This window comes from Pristis pectinata, chromosome 9 (assembly GCF_009764475.1).
Source record: "Pristis pectinata isolate sPriPec2 chromosome 9, sPriPec2.1.pri, whole genome shotgun sequence".
In the NCBI taxonomy this organism is placed as follows: Eukaryota; Metazoa; Chordata; class Chondrichthyes; order Rhinopristiformes; family Pristidae; genus Pristis; species Pristis pectinata.
The window spans coordinates 57,826,792-57,846,424 of record NC_067413.1 but is presented as its reverse complement, the minus strand read 5'-3'; the positions used below and the strand labels follow the sequence as shown (position 1 = coordinate 57,846,424).

General features: G+C 37.9%; 1 protein-coding gene across 11 annotated transcripts in view; it reads right to left on the bottom strand.

Moving 5' to 3' along the window:
* Window positions 1-19,633, bottom strand: part of runx1t1 (RUNX1 partner transcriptional co-repressor 1) — a 77,374-nt gene that overhangs the window by 35,047 nt on the left and 22,694 nt on the right. For 10 of the 11 annotated variants that reach the window (XM_052023355.1, XM_052023363.1, XM_052023364.1 and 7 more), the window contains 3 exons: window positions 16,142-16,279; window positions 15,149-15,390; window positions 1,810-1,899 (listed from right to left, as the gene is read on the bottom strand). In XM_052023355.1, coding sequence (XP_051879315.1) covers window positions 1,810-1,899; window positions 15,149-15,390; window positions 16,142-16,279 — 470 coding nt within the window. Of the gene's footprint in view, window positions 1-1,809; window positions 1,900-15,148; window positions 15,391-16,141; window positions 16,280-17,205; window positions 17,310-19,633 lie in introns of those variants that run through there. The other variant, XM_052023361.1, reaches the window with a different exon arrangement.

Genomic DNA, 19,633 nt, shown 5'->3' with positions numbered 1-19,633 from the left:
TAAAATAATGGAAATGCTATGTGATTTGAAACACAACTGCAGATCAAATAGGTTATTCAAGTTGCACACAAGGATCAGCTAGATATGTGAAATGTGTTCCATGGGAAAAAAAATCAAGAACAGATTTGTGTGCTCTACATTTGAACCTTTGATCTAATTTACAAACAGAAAGTCTTGATAGAGCCTGCACAATAGACTAAGAGTATTACAGTAGTTACTCTATAGAACAGCTACGGCTATTTATTCAAGTTTAGTAGTGTTTATTCAAAATTTGAACAGCTACTTTGAAAGATAGAATGCTGTGAATCAGATACATTTATTAGATGTAATATTTGAAACTTACAGAAAAATAATTTTTGGTGATTTTTTAAAAAACTATAAATTTCCATTCAAGTTCAGTACACAATGAGTTAATTTCAATTTAACTGCTTCACCAAACTAAGGAAGTGACAACACAAAATAGTGGGGGAGGGTGGTATTCCAGTACCAGAGAAAGTAATTACAATGGTGTGTAATATCTTTCCTGTAAATGATTCTCCATAACATGAAATAGAATCAAGAATCTGTGGCTTACATTAGCCTAATGAAAACAAGACTTTAATGCATATTGTTACAGCTGGGATTGAATGCAGTTATTAAGGTCCATGTTCCCACAACCATATGGTTTTTGTCATTAATGTCTCCTTTGAGGAAAGGCACTAAAATTAGAAAAAAAGTTGCATCTTTGATTCCAGTGATCCCCTATGAAATGATATTGTAACCATATGGTGCAGAGCAGTGAAGGAAGATTCTGGAAGTGTCCTTGTATGCTTTTTGGCTTTTTTCACCGCCAACCTGACCCTAAAGGGAGCAGTTTCCACTGTAAAAAAAAATCAGTAATATTCACAAAGGAAATGGCATTTGCATGATGCAATTCAAACATAGCACTTATAGCTGCTTGGCAGAAAGCAATCAATTATTATGTGCTTTCTATTAAATTATATATATTTTTTAAAAAATAGCCTTAAGCTTTCAAAAAGATTTTCAAATGCTTGATTGCAGTGCAAGAAAATCCCCATTGGTACATTTTAATTTCACATGATAGTCCTTGAAAAAAATGGCAAGTACCTTAAGAAAATATGCGTCTACGTTAGCATGCTTCCGAGAGGCCAAGCCTGAAGCCACTCCAACAAACAGCAGTTTAATGTATCACTTAAAATCATTCCAGGATTTAAAATCTATATCAGTGACCACTCTGATCAGATTGGTCAACGTTTGCTGATGGATATTTGGAAGGACTCTCTAGTTGATCCTTGGGATTCTGTGACAAAGAGAGTTTATATCCAGTTCCTGAGGATATATCTTAGGGGCACAGCAAAGATGCAAAGCAAAATGTATAGCCCATTTCCTACAATCTTTTGAAGGGAAAGTCAAGATATGTTTCAAAGCCTTGGCATCAAACATGATGATGATCTAGAAAAGCCATTTCATAGTTTCAGAAATAACTTTAGAAATTAGGGCACTGACTTTGACATGAATTACATACACTTGGAATAAACTGGAATCCTTGGTGTTTAAAATGGTGTCAATTTTCACCATTAAATATTGCTCTAGCTTTTGCAATCAAAACGTTCTTCAAACTTTAAAACTTGAATCATTGTATTAAGTGTGCTTTAATTTGATACAACATCATAAAAATATTGATATATTTCATTTGCAGGTTTCACCCTTTAAAGTACCAGCAACAGAACTCTCTTTACTAACTGTAGAATGAATTAGCAGGGTCAAAAGGGTTCTAGGATTAAGATATATGGAAAATTCCACAATTACCTTTAAAAATGGTATAACAAAAGGTCGGAGAGGGAAATTCGTAGCTTCTTGAAGTTTGGAATGAAACTCTTCAATTGTCAAGGTAGAATTCTGCAAAATAAGTTTTTAATAACATGAGAGTAATTTCTTCTCCACCACCACAGGTCTAAACAAAGTACATTTCTCCATTCTACTACTAACACGCACTCAGATGAAAGTAGTAAATTAAGACCTTGTAACACACATTGGATGTAGCCCTAAAAGCAGTCATGGACATCGAAGCCATGTGTTCTTTGTACTCACATTTTCACTTCTCTACTAGAAACATCCATGAACAAAAGCATCTCTTATAATAAATTCCATTGCTTGATGTCATATATACTGCCTGGGGTGACTCTTAAATGCAGATGTTCAAGAGTTTGAATTCACAAGCAAGTTCACCACTTTTACAGCTTAACCCTTTGACTAAACAACTTTGATAAACAACTTCCTGTATTGGCCCTGCTCATATTTTGCTTCAAAAATGTGAAACTGTTTTATAGAAAGCACAACCTTGAAATTAACAGTGTAGAATAATATTCCCTATGAATACTTGATTAAGTTATTTTAAATTGCAGCCTCCAATTTTTTTGGCAGAGTATTAACCAGTTTAAAACAAATGATTTAAATATTTTAAGCAAACGTTTTCATGTTCGTGATCACTTGTTTTCCAGTATCCAATTCAAAAGCAGAATACTAAAGTGATGGTGCAGAAATTGTATAGGTTGGTTTTTTTTGAAGATGAAAAAGAATTTATATTTTGAAATTCAATGAATTTATTGTCAGCATCCATCCACGGTTACAAATGGGTAATCATATCAGATATTGCGTTGATATATTTGCAATAATGTATTTGAAGTTATGTGTTTGCTTTATAATTGAAAATAAATTAACAAATTCATTCCCACAATTTATAGATGTTCTATTGTTTTTCTTAGTTAAATCCATAATGATACTTCATGTACATGCATAAATACATGCACTTTACTTTTTGCTCCTGATGCTAAGAACACAGCTATGTAAGTCTGAAATTTAACTTGCACATTCAATGTTGATAAAGGAACAATAATAATTAAAATTTTCAAAATACATAAAGCAAATTTAATCAGCAACTGATTAGACATACCTCTTGTTATATAACTTTGGCACTCCCTGGAGGCCGTACAACAGTATACCTAATACAAGGAAATGCATACAGTATATATTGATAATGTTGGTAGGAGGCTGCAAAGTAACTGGGAAGATTGGTGGAGGTTTCAAAGAGATCAATGGCTTCTAGCAGTTAAATATACTCTATTAAATGAAAGAAACCCTTTCCATCTACTATGCAACCAACTTCTATAAAATTTGATGCTGCTTTAGTAACAATAACATATTAAATATAGTAAAATATCTGAAGGTGCTTCATAAGAGCATTTTCAAACGGAATTTATTTGGAGAGATATTAGGGCATGTGATGAAATGCATAAGAACGCAAGTTATAGAAACCTCTTCCTGGCTCTACGTGACTGCTGATATTACAATAGAGGAGACCATTTGGCCCATCAAGCCTATTCTGGCTCTTGGAGCAATCCTATTGGTCTGTAAACCTATGCTCTCGTACATGTCCAGTAATATACCGCTCCCCATCCCATTCTCTCAGCAACCAATCAGGGGTAATTTACCAATTAACCTACCAACCAGCATGCGAGAAGAAACTAGAACACCGAGGGGAAATGTGCAAATTCAACCAGACAGTACTGGAGATCAGGATCAAAACCAGGTTGCTGGAGTTGTGTGACAAAAGATCCTCTGTCATTTTATTTTACCTCAGTGCCACTTTCCTGCACTAAGCCCATATCCCTTGATTTCTCCCAATTTCAAAACAATCTATCACTCCCTTTCTTAATTCTGAAAATGAGCCTTCATGGCCCTCCTGGGTAGAGAACTCCAAATATTCAGCACCAATAAGGGAAGAAAACTCCTCCTCATCTCTGCTCAGAATGGCTGATGCCTTATTTTAAGACCATGACCCCTGGTTCTTGACTCCTTAGCCAGAGGAAATCAAACTTGCCTCTACCCTGTTAAGACATGTAAGATTTTGTATGTGTCAGTGAGATCTCACCTGCCATTCTTTTGAGTTTAGGGCTAATGTGAGAAGTCCACAATCCCACAGATAAATCCACAATCCCAGGAATAAATCTGCCAAACCTTTGCAAGTACATTGTTCCTTGGGTATGGAAGTCTGACCCATTCACAATACTCCAGGTGCAATCTCCCCTCACTAACTGAAGGAAGACATCTTTAATCTTGTACTCAAATTCACATGTAGTAAAAGCCAACATCTATTGTTTTTCTAATCACTTACTGGACCTGCATGTTAATTTCCAGCAATTCATGTGCAAGGATGTCCAGATCCCTTTGAACATCAACATCTTTCAAATCCTCACCACCTTTCTATTTTTTTCCTGCCAATTAGGATGATCTCATAGGCTTAGCCACAGAGATCCTCATAAGTGCCATCTTAAAAGAAGAGAATTCTAGAGCTTAGCTGATGTAATGATTGGCTGTGTGGTTGACAGGGAGGAGAAGAGCTTCCAACTTCAGGAGATGGGTTGTGTAGAAAATGGCAGACACCACAAATCCAGAGACATGTGAAGCAATGCATTTGGGAAGGTGTGACAATGCAACAGATTATACAATAAAATAGGAGGTTATTAGAGAAGTGTGGGTCATTAAAAGCAACATAATAGGTCAATAAATTGGTTAAAAAGGCATACAGTATGTTTTCCTTTAATAACCAAGACACAAAATAAGAGCATAAGTTGACACATGAACATGCAAAGACTGGAGGGATGTGGATAATGTGCAGGCAAAAGAGATTTAGTTTAATTTGGCATTGTGTTCGGCACACACATGGAGGGCCATAGGGCCAGTTCCTATGCTGTACTATTCTATGTTCTAACCACCTTTGTTTAAGGGCAATAGGGATAATCCAGCAACTTATAAGCAGGCGAGCCTTATAGTACTGGTAGGAAAATATTGGAGAAGATTCTTAGGAATAGGAATTACTGATATCTGGAAAAGTATAGACTTATTAGGGATAGTAGGCATGGTTTTGTGTGGGGGTGGTGATGCCTTACAAACATGACAGATTTTATTTTGAAGAGGTGATGAAAATGATTGATGAGGGTAGGGCAGTGGATGTTGTCTACATGGACTTCAGTAAAGCTTTTGACAAGGTCCCTCATGGTAGGCTGATTCAGATTAAGGCACGTGGGATCCATGAAGACTTGGTAGGTTGGATTTAAAACTGGTTTGATCATAGAGGACAGAGGGTACTGGCAGAGGGGTGTTACTCTGATTGGATGTCTGAGATCAGTGGTGTTCTTCAGGGGTCAATGCTGGGACCTCCATTGTTTGTGATATATTTAAATGATTCAGATGAAAATGTAGGCTGGCTGATGAGTAAGTTTGCCAGACAACATAAAAATTGGCAGAGTTGTGGATAGTGAGGAGGGTTGTCAAAGGATACAACAGCATATAGGTCAGTTGAAGATATGAGCAGGGAAATGGCAGATGGAGTTTAATCTGGATAAGTGTGAGCTGTTGCACTTTTTGAGGTCAAACATAAGACAAATGTATACAGTAAATGGCAGGACCCTTCGGAGCACTGAAGTATGGAGGGATCTTGGGGTGCAAGTTTATAGCTCCTTGAAAGTGGCAGCACAAGTAGATGGGGTGGTAAAGGAAGGATATGGCAATACTTGCCTTCATTAGTCAGGGCATTGAGTATAAAAGTTGGCAAGTCATCCTGCAGCTGTACAAAACTTTGGTTAGGCCACATTTGAAGTATTGTGTGTGGTTCTGGTCACTGCATAGCAGGAAGGATGTGGAGGCTTCGGAGAGGGTGCAGAAGAGGTTCACCAGGATTAGAGAGCATTAGCTACAGTGTTTACTCTGGAGCATCAGAGGCTGAGGGGTCTAAAACTTATCAGGGACCTGCTTTCCTTAGCTGAGGGGTCAAAAACCTGGGGCCATAGACATAATGCAGAAGGATACAGGAGAGGAGGAAAAATATTTTCACTCAGGAGGGAGAAACAAAAACCACCACCACCTTTGGGAAGAATCTGGTAATGTACTTAAAGTGCAGTGGCTTAAGTTCTGGAAGGTTGGATTATTTGAGCAGCTCTTTTTCAACTGGCACATCTATGATGGGCTGAATGGCCTCATTTTGCATCATCTGTTTTCTATTTTTCTTCTGCTTTGGCAACTAATTGCAGTCAATGATGGTGCAATCATAATTACGGATGTTCAGAGGCCCAGAATTGTAGAAATTTAAATACTATAGTGGTTTGTCAGAGACCATAACAGGAAGTGGGGAAGGACAAAGCCAAAAGCAACTCAACAACAACAATACAAATTTTAAAAATCAAGTCCTTGTCACCAGGAGCCAAAGTAGGTCAGCAAGAACAAGTGATACAATCGAACAGGACTTGGAACAAAATCGGTCATGGGCAGTGAAGCTTGGATGAGCTCAGTTTTAATGTGAGGGCAAAGCACAAGACATTGGCCAGCACCATGAATAGACAACACCACTGCTGACAGAAGGCATGAACAGAGGTTCTGAGCATCAGGTAAAGTAAGGTGCAAAAACAGAAAATGTCTGTTTTGTTTTAGATTTCCAGGATCTGCAGTTTTTTTGATTTTCATTAAACTGAGGTGCAAGTAGATTTGGAAAATCCAGTTAGAGCAGCAGTTATTAACAATATCTTATTTTGTTGTGGCTACACATTAACTTGGCATTCAAGGATCCCTGTTTGACTCCATCCTATTATACATCATCATCATCATCATATTACTTTTTCATGACATCATCCAAAACACTGCATGTTTTCACCTGTGCAGTGGAAATACTCCTCCCCTTTCTCTGTCGTCTAACTGTTCCTATCATATCCAACATTAAGATGAGCAAAAATTACCTACAATTAAACATTAGTAAGAATGAAACAATCCTTATTTGCCTTCCTTGCCACCAACTCCCATACTCTCCGCACCAACTGATCAAGTTAAACCAGACTGTTCACAACATTGATGGCATATTTGACTCAGAAATCAGTTTCAGACCCTGTACCCATGCCATCACTAGGAATGCCTCATTCCAATGATGTAATATCACCCAACTCCAGCCCTGCCTCATCCTGTCTACTTCTATGATCCTCAGCCATGCTTCCATCACCTCTGAACCAAACCATTTTGTTGCACTCCTGGGTCATCTTCCTCATTCTACTCCGTAAGCTCAACATCGTTCAAAACACCGATGGCAACATCCTGACACAAACCTATGCCTCTGTCCATCCATCCAGTCTTGCATCTTGCTCATCTCTGAATTTAACTGCTTCACCATCCATGACCTACTACCAAGGTGCTAACGGCTGGGATAACCTTTCTATGCCATCTCTCTACCTGTTTTTCCTCGATTAAGATTCTCCTTAGAATGGTACGTTATTGGCCAAATATTCGGTCATGGTGTAACAACATGCACGTAAGATAAGATAAGATCTTTATTAGTCACATGTACATCAAAACACACAGTGAAATACATCTTTTGCGTAGTGATTTTTGGGGGGCAGCCCGCAAGTGTCGCCATGCTTCCAGCGCCAACATAGCATGCCCATAACTTCCTAACCTGTACGTCTTTGGAATGTGGGAGGAAACCGGAGCACCTGGAGGAAACCCACACAGACACGGGGAGAACGTACAAACTCCTCACAGACAGTGGCCGGATTTGAACCCAGGTCGCTGGCGCTGTAAAGCATTATGCTAACCACTATGCTACTGTGCCTGCCATTACAGTTCATGAGTAAAGGGGATATAGTGAACAAGAAGATTCTCCAAATGCATTCTTTAAAAATTTGTAAGGATCCATCCTTGCACTTGCCCGTGATTTTTAGTAGTTTACGCATTGAATTATTGATTTAATTATCTTTCTGTTTCCCTCTGCCTTTCCTGTTGTTGGTACCTCAACCAAGTTATTATCCTTCACACAATAAGCTGTACAGTGGATGTTGACTGACTATTTGGATACAAAGCCATCATTTTGCTGTTTAACAATGTCCTTAGATGAGAGCATGTATGTGTAAATTTACGGGCGGGGGGGGGGGGGGGCCGCAGAGGTCAAAACGTAATCATCAGGAGGACAAAACTGCCTAATTTACCCTCTCCTTAACTTGGGATCAATGATTCAAGTTGTTAGGCCCCTTTTACTGCAGAAATTGGATTACAGATTGACATATCCATTTAAGACTTTGTGCTGTATCTAATGCATTTCTGATTAAAACATAAAAGTTTTATATTTTTAACTGTACACATGGCATACAATTGGAGAGTATAACCATATTTCATTTTTCTGGTACTGGGTCTGTGCAAAATTCTTCATAACTTAGTACAATTATGTTCCAGTGGGACCTTCCTAGTTTTGACTGGTGACCGAATTAAATTGGATCATATTTGAGACTTAACATACATTTAATTCTTTGGACTTCTTAAATCAACATTTGTCTTTCTCCTCCAAAATGCTCATCTTCCTTTAACCTCAAATCCAACCATTTGAGAAAGTGATACAAAATTTAAGAACTTCCACACCAGGGCTATAACTTCAGCAGAATGGCAACAGTTAATGGAGTTTTGGCAGAGGTTCCAGTGAACATATAGCAACAAGAATTCAGTGTAAAGTCTCAACAGGGAGTAAGTTGCCTGCTCACAAAGAGCGGGAAATTCTGAAGGATGCATCATCCGCCAAAATATGCCAACACTGATAGAGACCAGAGATCAGATTCCTTGCATCCTTCTGCTAACCCCTCACAAAATAATTTTTAAAACAAAGTCGCTAAATGATTGCACCACAAGAATATCATGATCTTAACCTTAGCCTTTCAAATATTGGTTAAATTGCAGTAGTTTTTGTGTACAGTCTACTTCCTATCCAATTATTATTTTTTTATTATGAAGGACAACCAGAATAAGGCATTTGTTAACAGCATCCAACCATAACTGAATAGATTTTTCAAATAATTGAAAGCCAACATAACCTCAAAATGGAAGGCCTCCAGACCATACTTAAATGTACCTTTCTTACGTGGTTCGACCTTCCTCCAACAGCACTGACTGGGGATACTATGCTAAACAACCACAGGTTCCTTGCTTGTGAAGTTGCATGTACACAGATTTCCCAGCCCTGGTATAGGGGATACCAGCCCATCCAAACATCTGGGAGAAAACTAGAGCACAGATGCATCCCTGGCTGCTGTCAGCATGTCACTCTGGACTGCTGCCAAACAGCAAAACTCAGAGGCCTTAAACAGTCCTGACATGAGGGACAGAAAATGTTAATAAGGATTTAAGAACTGCATGATTGCCAAAGATTCTCTAGGGGCTCCAAGGAACTGATTTTATCAGGTGTCAAATAGAAACTGAATTGGAAGGGTCCAAGCACCCATTCTATTCATACTTACACCAATCTAGATACAAATCTAAGGCAATGCCCAAGGAATCCTGGTGGGATACTCAAATGCAAATAAAGTGGGGAAATTTGCATCCCTACCCTCTCCCCCCAACTCACTGTACCTGATTGATTAAAAGGTAGTGAAGAAGAAAATTTCCTCTATGGAGCTTAAAATTATTAGTGAACCACACAATCCCTTATTAGCAAGACCCTTGGTAAACAATTACCATTCTGTGCCCATTCAAGAAGTACTTAAATTAGCATGCTTTGGTCACTCAATAAGACATTAAAATTAAATCAAACAAGTGTACTATAATTTCACAACATCATTCTAAAAAGAAAGTCATATAACTGTAACTCACCCTCATTCAATTATGGAACAAATCAACTGTTTGAATTGCAATTCCATTACAACATCATAATACATTAAAAAAATAGTCCTGTAGCATTAGATACTTCAACTCTGGAACTGTCAATTCCTAGAGTTGTTCCTTCATAGGTGTTTTAAGCACATTGTTAAATTATTATATGAGAAATTTTACGTGGACCTGGAAATAAAACAGACACAATGAACAGTTTGCAGCTGGATGAATCACCAGGGTACGAAAGTCACGTTGGCAATGGTTTAGATAGTCTAGGCTTGAAATATGAAGTTAACAAAAGCCAATTGCTCTCTGGATAATGACCATTAAGAGTGCAAAAGACTTTTTGCAGCTATGAACTCTCATGAGCTTTCACTTCAATTAAGTGAAATTAAATACATCACAAATCACTTTTCTTCTTCAAGTTTCTCTCCTTATTCCACTTTTCCAGAAGATACTGACATGTTGGGGTACAGTTCCACGAGTCCTCCCGTAATTAAAATAAATTGGTTAATCATCCTTTGAACCAGAATATGCTACTCAGCTGTTGTGCCTGACAGGAGTGCTTGTTCAACCACCACACACGTTTTCAGAACATGCACCTGAAGTGGGTAACCTGGGCTAACACTTCCATTCCCTACATCAGGAAAACCATTAAAAGACAGGCCTCAATGACTACCCAAGCTGATATCAACTAATCCAGCACCAAAAGTTCAAATCTTTCACCCAAGCCTTGGAGTAGTTACCGACCGAGTGCATGGCAAGCCTGATTGGATTAATACTCTTGTGAATATGGCACTGAACTGACCAACAACATAACATTCTGGTGCAGTTAGTTTATCAAACAAGTAACTTGTAGATGCAGGTTACAATAATTAAATGCTACTCTTCATAAAGTCTCCTTCCAAAACAAAATAGTTAAGTGGTCCCACTGGTGCAGCATATAATGCACAACACACTGTGTGCTAGTCTGGAGCAAGTTAGCTCAACACAAAGAGCAGCAGAGCAGGTTATTACACCAGTTTCCATGTCCCTGGTAAGTTGTGAGAAAATTACTTCATCATCTAGATCTCCTGTAAATGACAACAGAAATAGAAGGCAGTTACACCACTCATCATGCCCGCTCTTTTGTAAGTGCTGTTCTTTTCTTCCTCTACCATGTTCTTACATATGAATATACAAATTAGGAACAGGAACAGGCCACTCAGCCTCTCAAACTTGCTCCACCATTCAATACAACTGCAGCTGAAATGATTGCAACTTCAACTCTGCATTTTTTCTACCCCCAGTAACTTTTTATTTCCTTGCTTGTCAAGAACCTGCTTCTGCCTTAGAGTTATTCAAAGACTGCTTCCACCACCTTTTGAGGCAGAGAGTTCCAAAGAATCATAACTCAGAGACAGAAACCGTGAGACAACTCGGTGCTCTATAACTACCCGTCAAGACCACATAGAATCTTTCAAGTTTCAATCAAGTGCACCCCCACACCCCTCCCAATTCAAGTGGATACAAGCCCAGCCGATCCACCTTTCCTCATAAGACAATTTGCTCATTCAAGGTATCTGTTGCAAGCCTTTTCTGAATCGCTTCCAATACGTTAATGCCTGTTCTTAAATAAGGAGACCAATATTATACACAGTAATCCAGATGTGGTCTCACAAATGTTTTACATAACAGAAGCATTAGCTCCCTATCTGTGTGTTCAATTCCCCCCAGCAATAAACAATAATATTCAGTTATCTTCCCTTTTACTTTCTATACCTATATACTAGACTTCTGCAAATCATATACTAGGACACCCGGATCCTCTGAACCTAAGAGCTTTCAATCTTTCACTATTTAGGTAATGTGTTTCATTTTTAGTTTTCCCACAATAATGTGAAATTACATTTTTCCCAACATTATACACCATTTGCCAGATATTTGCCCACTTACTTAATCTACCCATATCCCTTTGGAGGCTGCTTATGTTCTCTTCCTAATTTACCTTTATACCCATCTTAGTTATCAGCAAATTTAGCCTTCATCCAAGTCATTTACATCAATAGTAAAATGTTGAGGTGCCAGCACTGGTCCCTGTGGCACACCATTTGTCTGTCCTGGTCCAACCACACAGATGCCATGGCCAAGAAAGCTCACTAGCGCCTCTACTTCCTCAGGAGGTTAGAAATTTGGCAGGTCCCCTTTGAACTTGATCAATTTTTAATCGATGCACCATAGAAAGCATCCTATCTTGATGCATCACGGCTTGGTATGGCAACTGCTTTGTTCGTGACTGCAAGAAACTTTAGAGAGTTGTGGACACAGCTCAGCACATCACAGAAACCAACCTCCCCTCCATGGACTCTGCCTACACTTCTTGCTGCCTCGGTAAAGCAGCCAATATAATCAAAGACCCCACCCACCCTGGACATTCTCTCTTCTCCCCCCTTCCCATCGGGCAGAAGATACAAAAGCCTGAAAGCATATCCCAACAGGCTCAAGGACAGTTTCTATCCCACTGTTATAAGACTAGTGAGCGATCCCCTAGAACGATAAAATGGACTCTTGACCTCATAATCTACCTCATTATGGCCTTGCACCTTATTTTCTGCCTGCACTGCATTTTCTCTGCAACCATAACACTTTATTCTGCATTCTGCTATTGCTTTTCCCTTGTACTACCTCAATGCACCGTTGTAATGACGTTGTAATGATGATCTGTATGGCTGGCATGCAAAACAAAGTTTTTCACTCTACCTCGGTATATGTGACAATAATAAACCAATTTACCAATTTATTTATTATAACTTACCTCCAAAAAAGACCCACTTATGCCGACTCTGTTTCTTGTCAAACTTTAAACTTTATTTATACAGCACGGTTACAGGCCTTTCCTACTAACCTGTATGTCTTTGGAATGTGGGAGGAAACCAGAGCACCCAGAAGAAACCCACGCAGTCACGGGCAGAACGTATAAACTCCTTACAGACAACGGCAGGAATTGAACCCTGAACGCTGGCACTACAATAGCTTTACACTAACCACTACACTACCATGCTACCCTCCTGTTGTTCAAATGTGATTTCCCTTTCACAATTCCACAGTGACTTTGCCCGATTATCTTGAATTTTTCCATTTGCTCAATACATCATCCTCAATATTTTCAAAATGACAAGCTATGTTATTCCCTCCCCTTTTGAATAGAGGAGTTACATTTGCTACTTTCCAATCTAATAGCACCTTTCTGAATCCTGCTAATTTTGGAAAAATAAAACCAAACCATCAATTCATCTCACCAGCCACTTCTTTGAAATCAAAGATCATCAGGACCCAGGGAATCGTCAGCCGGTAGCTCCAACTATTTGATCTGTACCACTTCTCCAATGATTAAAATTTTCCCCGAGTCCTTCCCTCCTTTCCAACTCCTGATACTTCTGGGATCTTAATTGTGTCCTCCACAGCAAAGACATAAGCAGAATACCTGCCACCTCCTTGCATCCTATTATTAATTCCTGAGACTCACTTTTTGTGTGATCAATGGTCACTTTGTTAATTTTTTAGTATTGACTCAGACTCCAACTTTTACTGTTTTTACACTTCAGACTAGCTTTCCATCATTTGATATTTTTCCTTTCTCATTAATTTTTTAGTCCTTCTTTGCTTTTGTTTATATTCTGTCCAATTTTCTGACCTGCTGCCTGTATTCACACAATTTTTTTTAAAGCTGTTTTTAAAGTTTCAAACTATCTTTAAGTTTTTTAGTTATCAGAATGTTTGTTTCTTCCTGTTTCTTCTGTGCTGTGTATTCTGGAATTTTCCCTTAAATGTCTGATGCTGCATCTCTACTGACCAATCCTTTAAACTAATTTGCCAGTTCATTTTAGCTAGCTCTGACATCATACACTCATAATCATCTTTATTTAAGTTAAAATACAAGTCTGGAACCTATTCTTCTCTCCCTCAAGCTGAATGGAAAAATTAATCATATTATGATTGGTGCTCCCTAGTCCTATCTCATTGCACAATATCAGGTCTAGTATAATCTGCTCTCTGGTTGGCTCCAGAATGCATTGTACTAAGAAACTATCCCAAAGCACCATGAACTCTTCATCCAGGCTACTTTTGCCCTTCCCATTTTTCTAGTCTATATGTAGTCTATATGATAATATCCCCCATAATCATTGCCATACATTCTTACAAGTTCCCACTGTACTCTATCCTACTGTGTGGTTATTGTTAGGGGACCCGTACATCACTCCAACAAGTGACTTCTTATTTTTATTATTTCTTTTCATCACTCAAACTCCTTCCATATCCTGGTTTTCTGAACACCCTCTCTATTGCACCAAGACCATCATTAATTAACAGAGCCATTCCTGCATCTTCTCCCTGTTTCCTGGCATTCCTATATGAGACACACCCTTCAATATTCAGGTCCCATTCTACATCATCCTTTGACCATCTGCAAAGGCTATTATATCAGATTTATTTCGATCTCAATTCACCCACTTTGTTTCAAATACTACTCTTTGATCTGTGCTCCACTATATCACTATAGTTCTGTAATCTTTCCCTTTTTCTAAGTATATATCTAGATCACTCTTGGAAATTATTTTTGAACCTGCTTCCACTACCTTGTCAGGCACTACAGTACAGATTACAATATCTTACTGAATAAAAAATGAAATCTCATCTTTCCTCTGGTTCTTTCATCAGCCTTGAGTCTGAGTCCAACTCTCCCATCAGTGAAAATAGTTTCTATTGGAAACCATGGGAAGTACTTTTGTGGAATATCAGACAATGTGATCAGGCTGACCACGTAGCATGCACTCACTGACTGAATGCAAGCATTAAGGTTGTGGTACAGGAAAGGCTATGTAAATACATAGAATTGGCATGAGTCACTGAGAGTGACACTGATCTTGAAAATGGTGATAACGAAGCAGTGGCTCATTTTACACTTAGTCCAATTTTTATTTTCCGTCTGGATGTAAAACTGCTGATTCGCTATCATTCACATTGCACTATCAATTTCACCACTGCTAACTTCAGGAAAGGGAAGTTGGATGATGAGGAATAAAGAAAATCACAAGAGGGCACCTGTGGCTATTAATTCATATTGTTAATTGCCTATAATAATATTAAAATGGAAAAAAAATTCAAACCACATGATTTCAGGTTCTTAGTCCGATCACCGACATTTTCTATAAATAAACTGAACTTATGGTGCACAGAGTCTAACATCCCTTACACCATGAGCCACACATTCTCCTTCCCCTCTATGTTTATGATACAGAGCTGCAGAGTTAAAGCCTTATGTATTTGGATTGGCCCAGAACTGTACAATTTGATCAAATATAAAGCAGCTTTATATTTAATGTCAGTGCAAGTGCAGTAACAAAAGATCTGACATTGTATATACATACAAAAACAACTTAATATACCATGAAGTGCATGGCAACTCACTGGAAACAGCTTCATGTTCCATACTTACCACTAATCCTAGCACCAAGGTTCGCACTCTCTCGCCAATTTCTGGTGAAATATCATTGCCAAATTGTTGCAAGGTCGTTAGAAATCTCTTCAGCTTGCTGAGCTGTCGAGCACCACAGGCTGGTGGCAGCTGCTGATTTGCCAGTGTGGAAGAGGCAGAAGAAGAGGTTCCATTACTGAAGCCGTTTGGAGGAGACGGTGCCCCATTCAATGCAGTAGGTGAGTGACTGTTGCCATTTGTTACTGCAAAAATAGGAATAAAATAAAATTAGCCTCTGCCTGTTGAGAATAGATTAGTCCACTCAATTAATAACAACAGATAGACATCATGTTATAAAAGCAATAACCTTGCAAACAATGACAAGGAAAATTTCTCCCACCATATGTCAAGCAGGCCAATAACAACTGTGTGTTTTGTAGCATGTCTCAGTTAAGTACACAAAAAAGGTTCCAGAACAAGAATTCTACTTCTTACATATGCTGCACAGCACTGAATGAGCCCAGGCTGAATTCTACTTTGCTTTTGCTTGGGAGGATACATTCAGTATGGAAACATCTGAAAATAGCATTGTCAGTCTAAAGTAAAACAGGTGTACAGTTCCAATACTAGGCCAAGTACGAAGGTTATATTTATCTAAGCACCTGCCAGAAGAGCTCCAGTGAGACGGTCAGGGTTAAAGCATAACAGGGACTAAAATAAATAAATAGATTCATTCAATCCCAAAACCACATCAGAAGTTAATTCAACGAGTTTTGGCTTTCAGACTAATTTACAGTATTACATTGGGAGATAAAAGTTAACTTAAAATTGTTGCACACTCCTTGCATCTCGCCTTTTCATGTGATCTACCACCCAGCAGATTTCTCTTCTTCCTTATCCCCATCTAACTACCATACTGTCTGTAATTAATTCTGCAAAACTGGACAGGAATAATAAAGACCAAAATAAATATAAGAATAATATGAATAAAAAATATCAATTATTTCCCATTACATGTTGTTGGCGTGAATGAGCTTGTTCGAGGTGCTCCTTGGTTATTTGGAGGAGGTGGCATTGTTGGAGGTGTCAACCTGGATTGTGTTTTTACATCTGCAGGGGAGTCTGGCATCGTGGAGCGCTTCTCACTGTGATCTGTCAGAGGCAAAAAAGCATTGGTGTTATTCTTTGTTTCCTCTGGCTTAAGAAACTGTTAAATATTGTCATTCTAGTCACCCCAACCCACCTTCCCCCACCTCCAAAATACATTATTGTTGCCAAAATAGTAATTTCATCTTTGATGCTATCATTTTGTTCAATATGCAAAATGGAGGCATATCACAGATGGCGTCAACTCATTATTAAAATGGAGGATTTAGCTTTATTTTCTAGCTTAAAGATATACAGATACTTCCTTACATGGAGCATTATTCCACTCAAATAATATCTTCCTGGATCAGTGTCTAATTTACCAAAAGTAAAGATGAATCAAAGCTCTGGAGAAATTTGATAGACTTGCATTACGCACAGGTAAAGCTCTGACACTTAACATTCCCGTGGTAACACCCATCAGTTTTACATTGTTTTGGCAGAGAGGGCACCATGTGTTAACTAACAGTATAAGTTGCAGTCTTGAAACTTATGGCTCATGATAGTTAAAAAGGTACACGTGGAAAATTATAGTTGTAAAATAATGTTAAAGTAAAATGCAAAGATACAATGTAAAATGTTAAATACTGGACAGGTTAAAGTTTGCAAAAATGTTGTATTAGTATATTCAGTAAATTATTGTAGATGAATATGTTTCATTAATCCACAGTTTCATTAACAATAAACTACAATTAGTTCTTGCACACTATTAACATCAACCATTTCAATGCACTGCACTTTCTGCCTGTCCCAAGTTTTAAAACTGAATATCATATTTCAATTTGAATCAACTGATATGAGATCGTTTACAAAGAGCTTTCCTCATTCTTTGTGCTCTTGTTTCTGCACAAATATTTAAAGGAATGCATTACAATTTTAATTTGGAGGCATCACAGCAGTTCTGAAATGAAGATATACTGCCTTTTTTCTACCTTATTCTTCTTCAGTGTGATGATTAATTTCACATTTTCTTCAAATCCCCATTTTTATACTTATTTTCTTATTCTTATTTTCTTCCATTGCAGCCTTTTTCCACTTTGACCTAATCTATGATTTTCTCACTTCCAGAACTAAAGCAGTCATTTTATTTTGGCTTAATATGAATGTTGTGGGAGATATGGAACCCATTTGTGGAAAGAATGGAGGCCAGCCAAGGTCTAGGCTTTAAATGGGTCCAAGTAAAGATTGAGACTGTGATCAGGACCTATTATGCAATGTATTATGTTTACAATGTTATTTCTTATCTTTGATATCCATTGCCATTTACATATAAAGCACATAACTTACCTTACTTATAGAAAATCTTTGAACAACAAATAAACAGGTAGGTTTCTTGAAACAGAATGCCTTTTCTGTCTTGCAGGACAGCTCATAGTTAATTAAGGTTAAATAGTAGTTTGCCATCGATTGGATAATTACTTCAAAATGTTTTTGATTTTTGTTTATTTCAACAATTTATTGGTTACACACCACCACATTATTAGAAACCAAATAAAGTTTAAAATAGTACAATTGACAAAAATATTCATCAACACACACTCGGCTATATATTATGCTGACTTAAAGATCAGTTTCAACTGAAAATGCTTTGAGAAAAAAAATCCATGCTAACTTTGAAAAAAAACACATTCCACCCCCCCAACTCACTGAACCAAATGTTACCATTTACTTGTAAATGTAAAATTTTTTCAGAAAATTAGGATCATGAAATGAAAAGGAGTGAAATGGATCTCGTGTTTTTTTACTTATTCATCCAAGTAGGTTTTGTTCTTAATGGTTTACTTACAGTTTCAGAATATTCAGAAGACCAATAATTAAACTTGTACTTGAGACCCAGTCATCTTCCAACAGTGTATCCTGTATATTCACCTTACTACCTCAAGTATTCAGAATCACATGGAATAAATATTTTTCAGTTCCTAAACCCAGAACTAACAACCACATGTTACTCCAGACAGAGCAGTGAATTCAGTCTCTCCTAAATAAAAGGAAAGTATTCCTGACATGCTGAGGTAGTGAGCTTGCCAGGGCTGGTTGGAAGATAACAGTGGGAACTGCAAGCCCATCTGGTTTTCATTCTGCTAACACTCATGCTGTACTGTTAAAAAAGACCGTCCAGATAACCAGCTCCAAAACACAAGGGAAAGAAGCCTGTAGAATTAATCTGTTACTTATACGAGAGGCTCATATCCCTCATGCTTAAATATCACAACATTCTACAAGTACTGAAGCATAAACTGTAATTATAAATTTGAAATCATGTTACTTCTGTGTATCTCTACACTTTAGCACACACAATTAGTCCTAATACAGAACTTCCTTATGAAATCTTGAAAGCTATCCAAAATAGTCACCCAAGCATCTCCATCTGCAGCACAGCTCTGCTGAGGATTAAAACTGCCTCCCCAACCCAGCAGACACATGCTTCTACTGTACTGACAGTTTGGTGTCAGCCAGGTTTCATACACAGCCAACCTGCCCTGGATCAGATGGAGCCAGAGCCGAGAGGTCCTCCAAATTAAATGTAATGCCACCATCTGCAACTCATTCAGTGCTGTTTAGCGCAATCAATTCATGATGGAGATAATGTTGAAGTAATGGGCCAGTCCTAATCCATATCCAAAAAAAACCAAGCTTCTAGTAAAGTTAGTGACTTGATGTAAACTCAGAAAATATGGTTCAAGTCTTTGTAAATCAGTTCCATTCATTCTAGGTAGCACGATCATTTTGAATGATTACTTTTTTTTTTACAAAGCAAAGCTACAATAGAAGCTCACAAAAGGACCTTTTCAACCGAACATATCAGATGTTTCTGCAAGAATACTTTATTTCTAATTTAAAAGCATAATTATGGGAATGTTTTCTTTACTTCTCTCTCTTCCTCTAGCAACTGAAATAAATTTATTCAAAATGAAATTGATAGTTTTATTTAAAGAAGGGACTCATCTGCTATAATACAAATTTAAAATTAAAAGCTTTATGATCAAGCCTAAAAAGAAACAAAAGGTTCAGAAGCAAAAACGTGGAATCTTTTAAATTCTGAAAGATGGTAAATACAGAACAACTTTATGTTCAAGTTGGTTAAAGACAATTAAAAGACAGTAGCAAAATTTGTGAATCATGCTTCCTGCAGCTTTTAAAAATATTATCTATGCTCACAGATGACTGTGTGCCAAATTCCTTTATCCATCAGTCTTCAATACGTGAAAATGCTCAATGTATGACACAAAATAGAGCAAATGGAATTACTTCATTGCACGCAGGCTCTATTAATTATTCAGTCTGTTTGAAACAAGGTGCTCTTTCATACAAGAGGCTGACTTAGTGGGGTTGGGTTCTCAGGGCTTACACATGGTGTTC